This window comes from Bos javanicus, chromosome 3, assembly GCF_032452875.1.
Source record: "Bos javanicus breed banteng chromosome 3, ARS-OSU_banteng_1.0, whole genome shotgun sequence".
NCBI classification, from domain to species: Eukaryota; Metazoa; Chordata; class Mammalia; order Artiodactyla; family Bovidae; genus Bos; species Bos javanicus.
The window spans coordinates 110,650,412-110,666,897 of NC_083870.1; the positions used below are offsets into that span (position 1 = coordinate 110,650,412).

At 36.6% G+C, this 16,486-nt stretch overlaps 1 protein-coding gene across 9 annotated transcripts in view; it reads right to left on the reverse strand.

The window, feature by feature from the left end:
* Positions 1-16,486, reverse strand: part of ZMYM4 (zinc finger MYM-type containing 4) — a 164,866-nt gene that overhangs the window by 74,273 nt on the left and 74,107 nt on the right. For 6 of the 9 annotated variants that reach the window (XM_061412549.1, XM_061412550.1, XM_061412551.1 and 3 more), the window contains 3 exons: positions 4,568-5,092; positions 2,836-2,897; positions 2,315-2,485 (listed from right to left, as the gene is read on the reverse strand). The exons of 2 other annotated variants lie outside the window; for them this stretch is intronic. In XM_061412549.1, coding sequence (XP_061268533.1) covers positions 2,315-2,485; positions 2,836-2,897; positions 4,568-5,092 — 758 coding nt within the window. Of the gene's footprint in view, positions 1-2,314; positions 2,486-2,835; positions 2,898-4,235; positions 4,416-4,567; positions 5,093-16,486 lie in introns of those variants that run through there. One more of the 9 variants, XM_061412555.1, reaches the window with a different exon arrangement.

Consider the following 16,486-nt stretch of genomic DNA (forward strand, 5'->3'; position numbering starts at 1 on the left):
CACAGCTGTTAAATCTATCAGTATTTTATGAGCATTAGGTTAATAGTACTGTTTCAGAATAATTCACTGGAACTCCTCCTTCCAACCTATTTTTGGAAATGAAGAGTGATAAAGCATTAGGTAGTACTGAAAAATGAATAGATTTCCAATGATCACTGAGGAGAAATATCTAAAAGGACAGAACAATGAAGAAGGAAGCAAGAGAAGGGGCGAGGAAACAGGAGTGGGGAGAGGAAGTAGGAAAGAAAGGGAGAGAAGGGTAAGGAAGGGAAAGGGAAATAAAGAATCCGGTACCCATAGTTTAATGTGAGGTCCCCTGAGGAATTTCTAGAAGAATGATGAAGGTCTGGTCCCACAGGATTGGTGTAGCTGAAAACAGACTTCTCAGAGAAAACCTAGCTTTACCCACTCACACGTTGGAACTTCCTTATTTTGGGGTCAGCATAAAGAATGCTTCTAGACCTTATGCCTTGGACTTACATTCCTGCTTGGTTCTCGAGTCCAGTCAATCAAGTGGTGAGCTCTTACGGAAGTTCTTCCCCAAAATCATGGCGAAACTTCCTATTTGGTATTTTATAACACATTATTACACTTTGAATAGTTGATAAAAATGTAGGTATTTCTGGGTCCTGACAGTTCCATCCTATTGCTGTTCTCCAGTTACTGGAATATCTGATTGTTTTCAAAACAGTAATACAAATAACCCTTCCTGATGCCCCCTTCCCCTAATGTATGTAGTCTTTCCTATAACTGTCTTTCATCTCAAGGAGTGTCACTGGGTCATGTACAGGGAGAAACTGATGTCTTTGGTACCCTGACAGCACTGCAATTCCTTATGGATTTCTCATGTCCACATTGGGGCACGTAAAGGATGGAGATCTGCTCTGTACAGACGTAACTGTAGTCTTCTGAAATATACACTGCCATACGGATCTCCCCTAGGTGTCAGGACATTTCTTTATCTCTAATTCAGGTATCTCATTTTGCCTGCTTCTATTACTGTTCTTTCAATCTAACTTCTACCACCTTCTTTGTAGCTACCACACTCATACTCATCCAACTCTACAGCTTTATCATCACTACCCTATACAGCTACCTTCCACTGGGCACCATGGAATTCCTGTTTAATTGAGGCATCAGTCTGACTCACATAAATCACTTATAACTCTTGCCTTTTCCTACTCTAAAACAGTGGTTCTCAATACCAGAGGACTTGGTCCCCCACGGGACATTTGGCAATGTCTGAGGACATGGTGCTACTGGCAACTAGTAGGTAGAGGTCAAGGATGCTACGAAATATCCTATAATGCCTAGGATGTATTGCCCCTCACTACAAAGACCTATCTGGGTCAAACTGTCAACAGTGCTGAGAAACCCTGCTTAGAGACATCCGAGTGAAAAAAATGTCTTCCACACAGTCTCACATTCTCAACCACCCTAATATAAAACAAAGACAGGAAAAGGTAAGCTTTCTCCAGATCAAATGTCATTTCAAAAAAATAGCTAATTCATGCTATCTTTACTTCTCATCTGTATAAAATACAGAACACTCTCAAATAATTGCTGCTATTGCATATTCATCCCTTGGTCCTTTTCTACATTCTTAAATGATTACACCATCTTTATTCTGTTCCAACCACTGCTATGTCATTAACTGCATGGATAACTTCACTGACTTCAGGATTCACAGTTACAGGATCTCTCCAACTTTCATCTCTAGAACAACCTTGAAATAACAGAGCTCTATCCCTACCCTTTTTACTCACACACCTCAAAACTGGAATCCTATACGACCCATCAAAGCCTCCTTTATCTTCAACCCACTGATCTAAAGAACTGGTTCCTCAATCAATTAACTCTTCCAAAGATAACCTGTCCATTAATCCTTCCTGAGAAACACTTAAATCTTTACATACTTCATTAGCAATAACTGTAAAAGGCTTATTACTACCTTATATAAACAATCACACCATAAACTCATAAACCTCCATAAACTTCAGCCATGTCTGCTATTATAAATCTCAAATCCTTGAAGACTCACTTTCCCTAATCCTTCACTAAAATTGTTAAAAATCACAGAACAACGTTATTAAGGGACAAAGTGAATTAGAAGCCTTAATTACTACTTGGAAAAAGTTTCCTGTAACTCTGGTTGATTCCTTAGTATTATTCTTAAGATAATTCAATTTCCTCAGTCTTCATTAAGAGTCTCCTCTCACCCCATCCACAAAACACTTATCAAGAACTTCCTTTCTTGAATGAATAATGCATGTGTGGAACAAAAAAGAAGGGGGAAAAAAGGTGAAATGTTTACTTGAGCATTGTCAGGTTCATCTTTAATTCTGTCTAGTAGTCCCTGCTGTGGTGCCATTGCTTTGTCATACTCATCATCCAAAGGTTCTTCTTTAATTCTAATATTTGATGCAAAGGAATTTCCCAGTTCCGAACCAATGGATTCTTTATTGGCAAATGGATAGCTGGAATCCTAAAACACAATATAAAGGATTAATAAATATTCAGATTTTTAAATTATTCCTCTTCAGGTTTAACACCCAAAGAAAAGCTCACTGGAAATGAAGAACTCTATGGATGTTCATTAGAGTCCCTATGCTTATAAGTAAATGTGATATATGTCCAAATATCAAACACAAATAAAGAATCTAAGACCAAAGACTTCTTAGCACATCTCCAAAGATGTCCTTATCCGAATAATAAAGGAATTTTAAAAAACCAGCGCTCTACCTAACACATATAGTTACAGTTTAGAAAATCACATAAAGAAAACTTTGACACTTGCCACAGTTACAGCAATCTACATACACACTGAAAACTTACCCTAAAGTTTGTTTCTGGGGTTTGTGGTAAATGGGTATGTAATGTTTCTTCAACTTGATTAGCTATTGAAAGAAAAAAACAAAACAAAACAAACATATGTATATGAATAACAAATCTTACAAAGAGTGACCTAAAAAGCTATTACTTGATAATCACCTCTCTTTCCAACAAAGATGCTCCTTAGAGTGAAAAGGGTACAAAAAAATACCCACAGGTAGTTTCACTCAAAATAAACAATCTGGCCCCACCTAACTTTTAGCTATCTCCTTGCTCAAACCTAAATAAAGTGGTTACTTTATTCACTATGTTCTAAAAATTACTTAAGTTTGTTCTTCCCCATCTCTGCTTATATCATTCCAAGTCCCCACTATCCTAATCTTTACACAGTCTTCCAGATTCAGCTCAGTTCAAAAATCACCTCTCCTCTAGAAAACCTTCCCTTGCCCACTAAGTTAAAAATCATTTCTCTTCTAAGAATACCTAAAACACAGTTTCAGTTATTTCAAAGAAATATTATTGTACTGCTTTATTAAAAACTCTTCTACCAGTGTCTTCAATTATAAATTAAATTTTATGCTATTCAACTGGTCATTAACACTTCAACTACTTGACTTGTCCCTTCTGCTATTAGATATTATGTTCCCTGAAGATAAGTACCCATATAATTTATCCCTTCTAGGCATACTGAAAATGCATTAAATAATATATACTGAAAAACACAGTATACCCTTGTACATAATAGATACTTAAACTAATTGTTCTTTATAATGATACTGATTTGTTCTATCACAGTTTTCCTAGCACTGTCAGAAGAAATAGTAATACAAGGACTAGAATATTCAACCTTGCTTTCTTTCACACCTATTGAATATTTACTGAAATTTTACTATTTTCACTACACCAGGTTAGGCCCCAAGAACACAAAAATGAGTAAGATACAGTCCAGCCCTCGATAAACTCTCACACTAACAAGTAAAGGCAAAACAAACAGCTATGATACTATGTGATAATTACTATAAATAAATGAGGCATAAACAAAATGCTATGGAAATATAGATGAGGAAACAAACATTCTTGATGCAGAGAGGTTAGGGATGACCACAGGGTAGAAGAGGTTTATGAGTTAGGTATTGTCAGATAAGAAGCACTTTTACAGGCACATATACAAGAGAGAAAATGACATGCAGGCAAATGGAACAGCAAGAGAAAAGAAAGGCATAGAAATAAGAAAATGTATATTCAAGAATGGAACTGAAGCTAAAGTATAGGGTATGCTGGGCAAAGAGGCTCAAGAGGAGTCTCAAGAAACTTTTAAAACATAAAATAGAAATGATATCAAAAAGGAAAACCCTCCCTAAATTGGACTAATTGGTGGGACAGCAGTTTGAATTAGTGCTTACAGCACAAAGAAGTTAAATCCAACTTCAGGTTCCAATGTTCAACCAAAGAAAATGAACAGGTGATTCGAGTATCTTGCCTTCTCATCAAAATATTGCAACCAGGGGAGGGAGAAATGAGGTTTAGAGCTATTTTTCAACCATTTATACCATTACCAATAGTTACTGGGAGAAATTCAGTCACTCTGCAAAGAACAAGGATAAAAGAAAAATGACAAGCTTACAATGAATTTAACTGTTCACACTTTGCTTAGTATCAGAAGTAATAAAAGCTGTATTATTATCAGTATGTTGTTATTTATTGTGTTTTATGGCTCTATTCCAACAATTATTACCTGCTTTATCAAAAAAACTGCTTTTCAACCTTGAATCCAACTCTTTATGGGGTTTATCCAACCGTTTTTCACGTTCATGATAAGTTAGGTCTCTATTTTTCTCCTTTCCAGAAAATGTCTCTTTGCTGTTTTCTCTTACTAGACTAAAATCTTTCCGTATTGATTTAAAGACAGAAACCTGATCAAATTGTTTAGGAAAGTCTTTTTTTAATTTATTTTGAATCTGTATTTCATTTTCATTGTCTGATTCATGCTGTGTGACTCTTCTCTCTACTTCCAAGCTATCATCAGTATGAATTGAAGAAACAAGATTGTCCTTTGAACTAAAATCCTGTTCATCCTCATTGTCACTACCAACGACTGGAATTCCTGCAAGATCCCCAGAGTTCAAAAAATAATCATCTTCATCCAGCAATGAATTTTCAGATCCTGTTTGATTCGGCATTCCATAAGACATGCTGTCAAGGGTAGGAGTTAAGTTGTGGTCTATATCTTCAGACATTTCTGTATCCATGATACCACCACCTTAAAAAGTAAAATACTGTTTAGACAAATGATAGTGCTAAAGATGACCATATTTATAAGGTCTGTCTGGCATATAACAAATTATATATTTTTTCTTTTCAAACAAAATATAGATAATAATACTGCAATATTCAATAGGTGTGACAGATAGCCCTATCTGACAGATAAGGAAACAGGGACATAAAACTTGAGAAACTATTTTAAGTTTGAAAGAAAGTCAATGCAATATAGAAAGAAAGAGTACCAACTTCAGAATGAGACATATGTGTGTTGGAATCATAGCATAATTACTGAAAATCTATGGGATACTGAGAAGAAACTCTAAGGCTTCCTTAGCTATAAAACAGTGTAATACTCACCTTGCAGATTAATTTGTGGTGAGGTTTAATGATAGTATGTATAAAGGGCCTACTAACATAGAGACTGACACACAGAAGGGAATATGAAAGTGATAATTACAGTTATCATAGAGACTATTCTGGGGAGCTGAGATCAGAACCCAGTTCTCTGACCTCAGAGTCCTAACTTCCCTACACTAACTCTTAATAAACACAGCAGTTACTGTTTACAGTAGTAAATATTAAAACATAAAAATAAAATTTATCCAGGTCAGAATAAATATTAAAACCTGTTTACTGTTTGAACTAAATGCTCAAGTCTCTCCTATTCCAAAATAAAACAAACAAGAAAACTCAGTCCTGCATTTCTTTTTCCTGCCCTAATTCACCTTTCTTTCCCAAACTTCTAGGGGAAAAGTTTACATTGGTTTGTTTCTACTTCATCTCCCAGTCATTAATCCTTTGAACTTATTGCAGTCTGGTTCCCAATTTCACACTGGAACCTTTCTCATTAAGATCATCAATGATTTCCTCATGGCCAAATTCAATTATTTTTTCAATCTTTATGTGTCATATCCCTCCAAGATAAAATACTTTGGTTTCTTTGACATGCACTATTTCCTATTTTCCTTACTATTCTATGGAGAAGGAAATGGCAATCCACTCCAGTACTATTGCCTGGAAAATCCCAGGACAGAGGAGCCTGGTAGGCTACAGTCCATAGGGTCGCAAAGAGTCAGACACGACTGAGTGACTTCACTCACTTCACTTACTATTCTATTAATTTATTCCATTCTTGTCTTCCTATTTTATGTGTTCAATATTCCAATTATCATCTCATTTCATATACTCAGACCATTTTATTCACCATCATAGACTTGACTTTTGCTGATGACTTCCCAAATGTTTTAGCTTAGAACTTTCCTCCAAACTTCAGATGTCTATATTCAACTAGCTTCTATAGGACCCCTAAGAACCTTCAACTTAACACCTCTGAAATCAAATTCATCATGTACCCATCCCAAGAATACTTTCTTGTACTTTATTTCTGTCACTTAATTAATAGAATTGCCAAATCAGCAGACTGATCAAGATTAAAAAAAAAAAAGACTCACTCCAATTCTCCTTTCTCTTGGCCAAATTCTGTTAACTGTATTAATATCTCTTTCAAATTCATTTCCTTCTTTGGTACCATTCCAACACTTCACATCTCTTCCTACTGACAGTGCACTAACTCAATCCACAGGGTATCTAGTAGGCAACCACATTCTTACAAATCCTGCCCTCAAACCACATTTAATTGGTCCATGAGCAAACAAACTAGAACTGGTGAAAACACAGAGTGAAGCAAAAACTAAAAATATTAGTGGCACCAACAGCTTTGCTTTTATTTCATGTGGCTGGATCTTCAAATCATTCCTGAGTTCCATGATCCAGGATAAATTTCTCTTTTTGTTCAAACTGATTTGAGTTGGAATACTTCTAATCAAGTCCTAACTAATATAGGGTCCAAATGAAAGCTTTCTTCAAGTTGCCCCCTTCATAAAGATATCAGAACTATCTTTTGAAACCATTAACCATTCCACATTATACCTTCACTTGAAATCCTTCAAAAATATCCCTTGGCCTAAAAGTACTCATTCATTCATTCAGCACCTATTTATTAGGAAATCGCTTCATGGTAACTACTCTGCTACGTTCTAGGGATATGATGATGGAAAAGATAGCTATGATTCCATCTCTTCAGAGAACTAGAGAAACAGAGAAAATAATAAAATTAGAAAATCACCATTTTCAAATAACTAATTAATTTTAAATAAAGATGGTGAAATCATATGAATTTCCACAACTTACTTTCACATAGTAAGAAAGCATAACACACAAAGAAAAGCATGGAGGGAAGAGAAAGTATGTACAATAGCACAGATATTCACTATACTATTTTTATTCTTTAGTGTTTTATTTGAAAATTTTCCTAGTAACAGAATAGGGAGAAAACATAAAGAAGCAGGTGTTAAAACACACACATAGTGAGATAAATTTACCAGATCATAAGGCAACCAAAGGTCAAGGTTAGAGCCTTCTCTACAGAAATTTATCCTTACTACCTGACCACATGGTATATGCTCAGTAACTGTTCAATGAATGAAGGAATATGCATTCCTGTGATCAACATTTTAATCTAAGTACTACAGTATATAAGAAATCAACTAAAATGTAATATTGCCAAGAGACTTCCAAAATCTTTATGTTTAAATTCAGGATATGATATTGGGAGGAAAGGGGAACCACCTGAAAAGAACTGGACCTCTAACTCACACCAAAACGATGTCCAGATGTATTTAAGTTTTAGACATAAAAAAATAAAACGCTAATATTAAAAAAAAAATGGAAGAATTATTTTTAGGGAAAAGCCTTTCTAAGAATGACACAAAACCCAGAATAAAAAACTGACTGAATAAAAGAATAAAAGACCAAATGTGACTATAAAAAATTCCTAACGAGAAGGAAACATAAGGCAAACCAAAAGATCAAAGACAAAGCTGTCAAAAACATTTTACTGCACTTTACATCACAACAGATCCTTTCCCTAATGGATAAAGATTAGACTCTTAGTTCACTAAAGATACCAAAACCAAATACATTTATAAAAGCAAAGGATCTAAATGAACATTTCACAAGAATGGAAACACTAAGGTTGAACTTTGCTCATAAACAAAATGCAAATTAATAATGCAGTTAAGGTTTTGATAACAGCCTGGCAGCTATGCTACTGGCCAAAGCTGCCAAACTATGGCCCGAGGCCAAAAAATACACAAACAGTGTGGCATAGACCATATGTGAGCTGTAAGGCCTAAAATATTTACTATGTGGCTCTTAAGAGAAAAAAAAGTTTGTCAATCCCTGTAGTAGAGAATCCCTACTATAATCCCTAATAGGCAAAGTATGCTATGCTATGCTATGCTAAGTTACTTCAGTCGTGTCCGACTCTGTGCGACCCCATACACGGCAGCCCACCAGGCTCCCCCGTCCCTGGGATTCTCCAGGCAAGAACACTGGATAAGATGGCACAATCATTAAAAAAAAAAAAAGCAAACAGGTAATAGGTATATGACTTTACACATACCTTTGATCCAGTAATTCAATTTCTAAGAATTTATCCTATAGACATTTCTCAAAAGATCTATGAAAAAGAACATGAATAAACAGCAAAGACTGTAAACAGTCTATCTGTTCAACAATGAGGCTCAATTAACTATAGTACATACCTATAACAGAATATTATATAGTTGGTAAAAAGAATGAGGCAGCTTTATAAGAGTTCTCAGAGTCAATTAGTAAAAATACCTAAACTGAGAAAGAATATATATATATATATATATATATATTAGGCTATCACTGCTATATGTTTTATAATTTCTGTGTATGTTTGTGTATACGTTAAATATACCTTCCACTGATTTTCTGTGACACCAGAATCAGGTGGCTATGAAACAGAAACACTAACTTTCAAAACATATCCTTTTGTATCTTGAGTTTTGAAGCACATCTATTATCTATTGAAAAAAACAAAATTTATTCTCATTTTGAGAATGCACTCAAGATTTCCAGAGGTGGCAATTGCTATTAAGTTATCTAATTTGAATTGCAATTTTGATAGTTATCACACAATAAATTTACAGGCTGAATAAAAGTACATGAGATTAAATTATGTTCTATTAGTATACATAATTAAATAGAACAGAATTGTACTCATCCTTGTGGCCCAAATAAAAGAAATAGGTTCTGTTTCTCAGAGCCTACATCTACAGAAAAAAATGCAACACTAAATTGTATTTGGGGATACAAGTGGATAATGAAACACTTGAAAGCAAATTTCCCACAAAAGACTCCTACCTAATTTTTAGACACTGAACTGGACCGGTATGTTTGAGGGAAAAAATGGTATATGGCTGGAAATGAATAAGTGTGAGGCTGGAAATGAATAAGTGTGAGGAAGAGTTCTTAAAAATGATAAAAGAGAAAATGCAGGACAGATATATTAGGAATTTCCAAACCATACAAAAAAGATCCCGAAGAGGAAATAATATGATTTATGTTTTACAAGGAACAGGATGTGAAGTAGCAGGACTACTTTAAAGCTGTTAAATGTTACAGGGAGTGAAGAAGGGAAGCAAGGATATCATGTAGGAGGCTACTGCAGTAATCCAACGAAAAACTGGTGGCTCAGACCAGGATAGAATGGTGGATGTGAGCAACAGTACTCAGATTTGGATATAATTTGAAAGTAGAGGCATTTCCTGGTATATGAGAAGCTGTATATGAAAGGAATCAAAAATAGCAGAAAAGGGTGCCATGTCTTGAGACATAAACACTAAGGGAGGAACAGACTGAGAGGGGTAGCATGAATAGTTTGGTTTGGACCTGTTAATTTTGAGAACCTTACAAAACTTGAAAATGGAGATATCAAGAAGGCAACTGGACATATTAACGAGGTAAAGAAGAAACTCTTGTCAAAAAATGATATATAAATTTGGGAGTCATAAATGAAATGATGGTACTTAAAGTTCATGAGACTAATTAAGATAACCTAGTGATTGAACTTACTACTGATGGAAGAGAGCTGAGAGTCCTGAGATACTTCATTCAACTTTTAGAAATCTGGTAGAAAGGAAGGAATCAGGGAAAGAGACTAAAATGGAACAACCAATGAGGTAGGAGGAAAATTAGGGAGGTGATATTACAGAAGCAAAGTGAAGAAAATATTTCAATTAGAAAGAAGTGGGCAACCTTCATGAATGCTGCTGAGCTAACACAGAAAAATGAAGGCTGAAGACTGATTATTAATATTGGCAAAGTTGAAACAAACTTCTTACTTGACAGGAGCTTTATCAGTGGAAAATGGATACACAAAAGCTGCAATGGGGTGATCCCATAAAGAGACTCAGAGGAGAGAACTTTAAGTACAAACAATTCTACAGAGGAGTTTTGCTCTAAATTAAAGAAAATGAGCAGAAACTGGAGTAAAATCTAGACTGAAAAGTTCTTTTGACTCTGTATTTTTGTTTTGTTTTCGTTGTTTTGGGTAGTTTTCTGGAGGGGGGAGTTTTGTTTTTTAAGATGAAGACTATCACAGCTTATAGCATACTCCTAGGAATGATTCAATAAAGAGGGAATAACAATGGGAACAGAATCTAAAAAAGAGTGGCTATTTGTACATATATAACTGACTCACTCCGCTGTATAACAGAAATTAACACTGTAAAACAACTGTATTCCAATAAGAAAAATTTATTAAAAAAAAAAAAAGAGGGAGGAGAGCTCCCTGGTGGTCCAGTGGCTAAGACTCTGTGCTCTCAGTGCAGGAGGCCTGGGTTTGATCCTGATCAGGGAACTAGGTCCCCACATGCTGCAACTGAAGATCCTGTGTGGTGCAACAAAGACTGAAGATCCTGAGAGCGGCAACTAAGACCCCTGCACGCTAAGTCACTTCAGTCGTGTCCAACTCTTTGCAACCCTATGGGCTATAGGCCACCAGGCTCCTCTACCCACGGGATTCTCCAGGCATGACTACTGGAGTGGGTTGCCACGCCCTCCTCCAGGGGATCTTCCCAACCCAGGGATCAAACTAAAGTTTCTTACATCTCCTGCACTGGTAGGCAAGTTCTTTACCACTAGCGCCACCTGGGAAGACCCAGTGCAGCCAAATAAACAAATATTTTTTCAATAAAGGGAAAAACTATTAAAAGGGAAAATCTGTGCAACAGGGATGTGATCAGTACATAAATTTCCTCTGTGAAAAAATAAAATGAGCACACTGGTTAAATGCAGGTAGGCTGTTAAGATTTTCAGAAAGAAGAAAGAAAGTTATTTAAAGCACTTAAGTACAATTATGTGTGTTTGAATATGAAATTAAATTTCATGAGGTCAAATGAACTTTTATGCCTTGTCCTTCTTTTTGCTTTTGATTTAGTGGCATATTGGTATTTGTATACTATACCCAAGAATCATTTTACTTTAAAGTACAACCACCAACTAAAGAACTCATTAAAGGAACCTACATAAATGAACATTATGAAAGGGCTATTACTCATTTCCAATATATTACTCCAATATATTATTTCCAATAATATATATATTATAAATTAATTTTATATATTTTTATTTCAATAAATGATAACTTTCAGAAATAATGTCAATTGTAATTTCAACCTTAGAAGATGGTTCTCTAATAATTCTGACACTGTTTTTCTCTCTTAATAAAGAAATAAAGGATCAAAAGAAAAAACACAAACTCCAAAGAACGCAAAAATAAACAACAGCAAGCATAAAAGCAAGGTAATCTGGTTCCTTTTAAACTTTTAAATTAGCATTTTGCTTTGACACTGAAATAGTTCTAGAAGATGATTTATTTTTGTTTTCAATAAAATACAATCATGATTATACAGCAGAGGAGACGAATAGATTCAAGGGATTGGATCTGGTAGACAGAATGCCTGAAGAACTACGGACGAAGGTCTGAAACACTGTACAGGAGGTGGTGACAAAACCGTCTCCAAGTGGGCACAGAAACAGCAAGGACCTAAGAGAAGCAGAAGAGATTAACAGGAGGTGGCAACATAAAAAGAAATGCATCTGAGTCAGTTCTAATCAGGTGGATGAACCGAGAGCCTATTCAACAAACAGCAGTCAGTCAGAAAGACAAAATCAAATATTGTGTATTAATGCATACATATGGAATCTAGAAAGACGGTCCTGATGAACCTATCTGAAGGGTAGCAGTGGAGACACAGACATAGAGAACAGACGCATGGACACAGGGGGAGGGGGAGAAAGAGAGGGTGGGATGGATGGAGGGAGTAACATGGAAACATATATATTACCATATGTAAAACAGATAGCCAATGGGAATTTGCTATATGACTTCAAACCAGGGCACTGAAACAACCTAGATGGGTGGGCTGAGGAGGGAGTTTCAAGAGGAAGGGTACATAGGTAAACCTATGGCTGAATCATGTTGATGTCTGGCAGAAACCAACACAATATTGTAGAACAATTATCCTTCAACTAAAAATAAATTTAATAACTTAAGAAAAAAGAAGAGGTGGCAAGAATACACAGAAGAACTACACAAAAAAAGTTTTAACAACCTGGATAACCACAATGGTGTAGTCACTCACCTACAGCCAGACATCCTGGAATGTGAAGTCAACTGGGCCTTAGGAAGCATCACTACGAACAAAGCTAGTGTAGCTGATAGAATTCCAGTTGAGCTATTTCAAAGCCTAGAAGATGATGCTCTGAAAGTGCTGTACTCAATATGCCAGCAAATTTGGAAAACAGCAGTGGCCACAGGACCGGAAAAGGTTTCTTTTCATCCCAATCCCAAAGAAAGGCAATGACAAAGAATGTTCAATCTAGTGTACAATTGCGTTCATTTCACATGCTAGCAAGATAATGCTCAAAATTCTTCAAGCTAGGCTTCAAAAGTACATGAACTGAGAACTTCCAAGTGTATAAGCTGGATTGAGAAAATGCAGAGGAATCAGAGATCAAACTGCCAACATCCGTTGGATCATAAAAAAAGGGAATTTCAAAAAAAAACATCTGCTTCATTGACTATGCTAAAGCCTTTAACTGTGTGAATCAGAACAAATCATGAAAAATTCTTAGAGATGGACATACCAGACCACCTTGCCTGCCTCCTGCAAAACCTGTATACAGGTCAATAAGCAAACTGGACATGGAACAACAGACAGGTTCAAAATTGGGAAAGGAGTACGTCTAGGCTGTATATTGTCACCCAGCTTATTTATCTTATATGCAGAGTATATCACGCAAAATGTAGGGCCCAAGCTGGAATCAAGACTGCCAGGAGAAATATCAACAACCTCATATATGCAGACGATACCACTCTAATAGCAGAAAGTGAAGAGGAACTAAAGAGCCTCTTGATGAGGATGAAAGAGGAGAGTGAAAAAGCTGGCTTAAAATTCAACATACAAAAAACTAAAATTATGGCATCCAGTCCCATCACTTCATGGCAAATAGATGGGGAAAACGTGGAAGCAGCAACAGACTTTATCTTCTTGGGCTCCAAAATCACTGTAGATGGTGACTGCAGCCACAAAATAAAAAGACGCCTGCTCCTTGCAAGTAAAGCTATGACAAACCTAGACAGCATATTAAAAAGCAGAGACATCACTTTGCCAACAACAGTCCATATAGTCAAAATTATAGTTTTTCCAGTAGTCATAAACAGATATGAGAGTTGACTCATAAACAAGGCTCAGCACTGAAGAACTGATGCATTCAAATTGCAGTGCTGGAGAAGCCTCTTGAGAGTCCTTGGACAGCAAGGAGATCATACCAGTCAATCCTAAAGGAAGTCAATCCTGAATATTCACTGGAAGGACTGATGCTAAAGCTCCAATACTGTGGCCAACTGACGTGAAGAGTCAACTCACTGGAAAAGACATTGATGCTGAGAAGGATTAGGCACAGGAGGAGAAGGCAATGACAGAAGAGGAGATGACTGGATGGCATCACCAACTCAATGAGCAAACTCCAGGAGATAGTGAAGGACAGGGAAGCCTGGCATGCTGCAGTCGATGGGTTCCAAAGAGCTGGACATGACTCACCAAATGAACAACAACAACAAAGTAATAAAAGCCCCTTTAAACTATAAGATCAGCAATATAGTTTACCAGTTAAAAGTCCAATAAAGTCAGGAATTAAAAATGAAACATACATGCTTTAAACATTTATTTTTACTTGGTATGTATAAAAAAAGCACATTGACCTATCACTGATGATCAGTAAGACTTTGGAAATGGGTTTGCTAATTTGAGTTCTTCCTTGAACAAATTACAGCCCTAAAACAACCATCCAGATCGCAACTTTGGTTTCTTTAGAATGGAATGAGAAAATAAAGGCACCTCCACGTTTTTACTGACTTGACCGAGTTAAGTCTTCCTAAAGCATTAAAATTATTCACAGAAACAATTTTACTTTTCAGAGGAAATTTCATTATTGTCAAAAATGGTACAACTAAAATTAATTACAATAAAAAGTACCACTAGAATAAACAAATATAGGAAATTCTGATTCTTGTAAGCACTCAATTCATCAAAAGCTAAATCAAGTTGTATTCTTCTGAAACTACTAGATGCTCTTCAACAGTCATTCTAGCTTCCTCTCTTAACGACAGGCCCTCATTCTCATTGGGGCACATTTATTGCTGTTCAGTAGCTAAGCTGTGATCCCATGGACTACAGCACACCAGGCCTCCCTGTCCCTACCATCTCCCAGAATTTGGCACACTTATAGTAACAAAAAGATTGTAATCTCAGCTTATGATCCTAAGGTAAAAAGTATATTGTCTATTAACAGGTCAATAACCAACAGAAAACTTTTCATGGAAATAAACAATAATTGGAATACAACAAACCATTCTTCTCTCAAACTGAAAGTGTCAATTCATTAATGAGTCAGGGCTGTAATTTTTTTTTAAATAGATTACAACAGAAAACATAGTTCAGACTCAAAATCAGTTCAGTTCAGTCGCTCAGTCGTGTCTGACTCTTTGCGATCCCACGAATTGCAGCACGCCAGGCCTCCCTGTCCATCACCACTCCCGGAGTTTACTCAAAAACATGTCCATCGAGTCAGTGATGGACATGTCATCCTCTGTCGTCCCCTTCTCCTCCTGCCTCCAATCCCTCCTAGCAACAGGGACGGACGTTCGTGACACTGTACAGGAGACAGGGATCAAGACCATCCCCATGGAAAAGAAATGCAAAAAAGCAAAATGGCTGTCTTAGGAGACCTTACAAATAGCTGTGAGAAGAGAAGTGAAAAGCAAAGGAGAAAAGGAAAGATATAAGCATCTGAATGCAGAGTTCCAAGTAATGCCAAGGAGAAATAAGAAAGCCTTCCTCAGCGATCAATGCAAGGAAATAGAGGAAAACAACAGAAATGGGAAAGATGAGAGATCCCTTCAAGAAAATTAGAGATACCAAGGGAACATTTCATGCAAAGACGGGCTCGATAAAGGACAAAAATGGTATGGACCTAACAGAAGCAGAAGATATTAAGAAGAGGTGGCAGGAATACACAGAAGAACTGTACAAAGAAGATCTTCATGGCCCAGATAATCACGATGGTGTGATCACTCACCTAGAGCCAGATATCCTGGAACATGAAGTCAAGTGGGCCTTAGAAAGCATCACTAAGAACAAAACTAGTGGAGATGATGGAATTCCAGTTGAGCTATTTCAAATCCTGAAAGATGATGCTGTGAAAGTGTTGCACTTAATATGCCAGCAAATCTGGAAAACTCAGCAGTGGCCACAGGACTGGAAAAGGTCAGTTTTCATTCCAATCCCAAAGAAAGCTCAAACTACTGCACAATTGCACTCATCTCACAAGCTAGTAAAGTAATGTTCAAAATTCTCCAAGCCAGGCTCCAGCAATATGTGAACCGTGAACTTCCAGATGTTCAAGCTGGTTTTAGAAAAGGCAGAGGAACCAGAGATCAAATTGGCAACATCCTCTGGATTATCGAAAAGGCAAGAGAGTTCCAAAAAAACGTCTTATTTCTGCTTTATTGACTATGCCAAAGCCTTTGACTGTGTGGATCACAATAAACTGTGGAAAATTCTGAAAGAGATGGGAATACCAGACCACCTGACCTGCCTCTTGAAAAATTTGTATCCAGGTCAGGAAGCAACATTTAGAACTGGACATGGAACAACAGACTGGTTCCAAATAGGAAAAGGAGTACATCAAGGCTGTATATTGTCACCCTCCTTACTTAACTTATATGTGGAGTACATCATGAGAAGTGCTGGGCTGGAAGAAGCACAAGCTGGAATCAAGATCACCAGGAGAAGTATCAATAACCTCAGAAATGCAGATGACACCACCCTTATGGCAGAAAGTGAAGAGGAACTAAAAAGCCTCTTGATGAAAGTGAACGAGGAGAGTGAGAAAGTTGGCTTAAAGCTCAACATTCAGAAAACGAAGATCATGGCATCTGGTCCCATCACTTCAT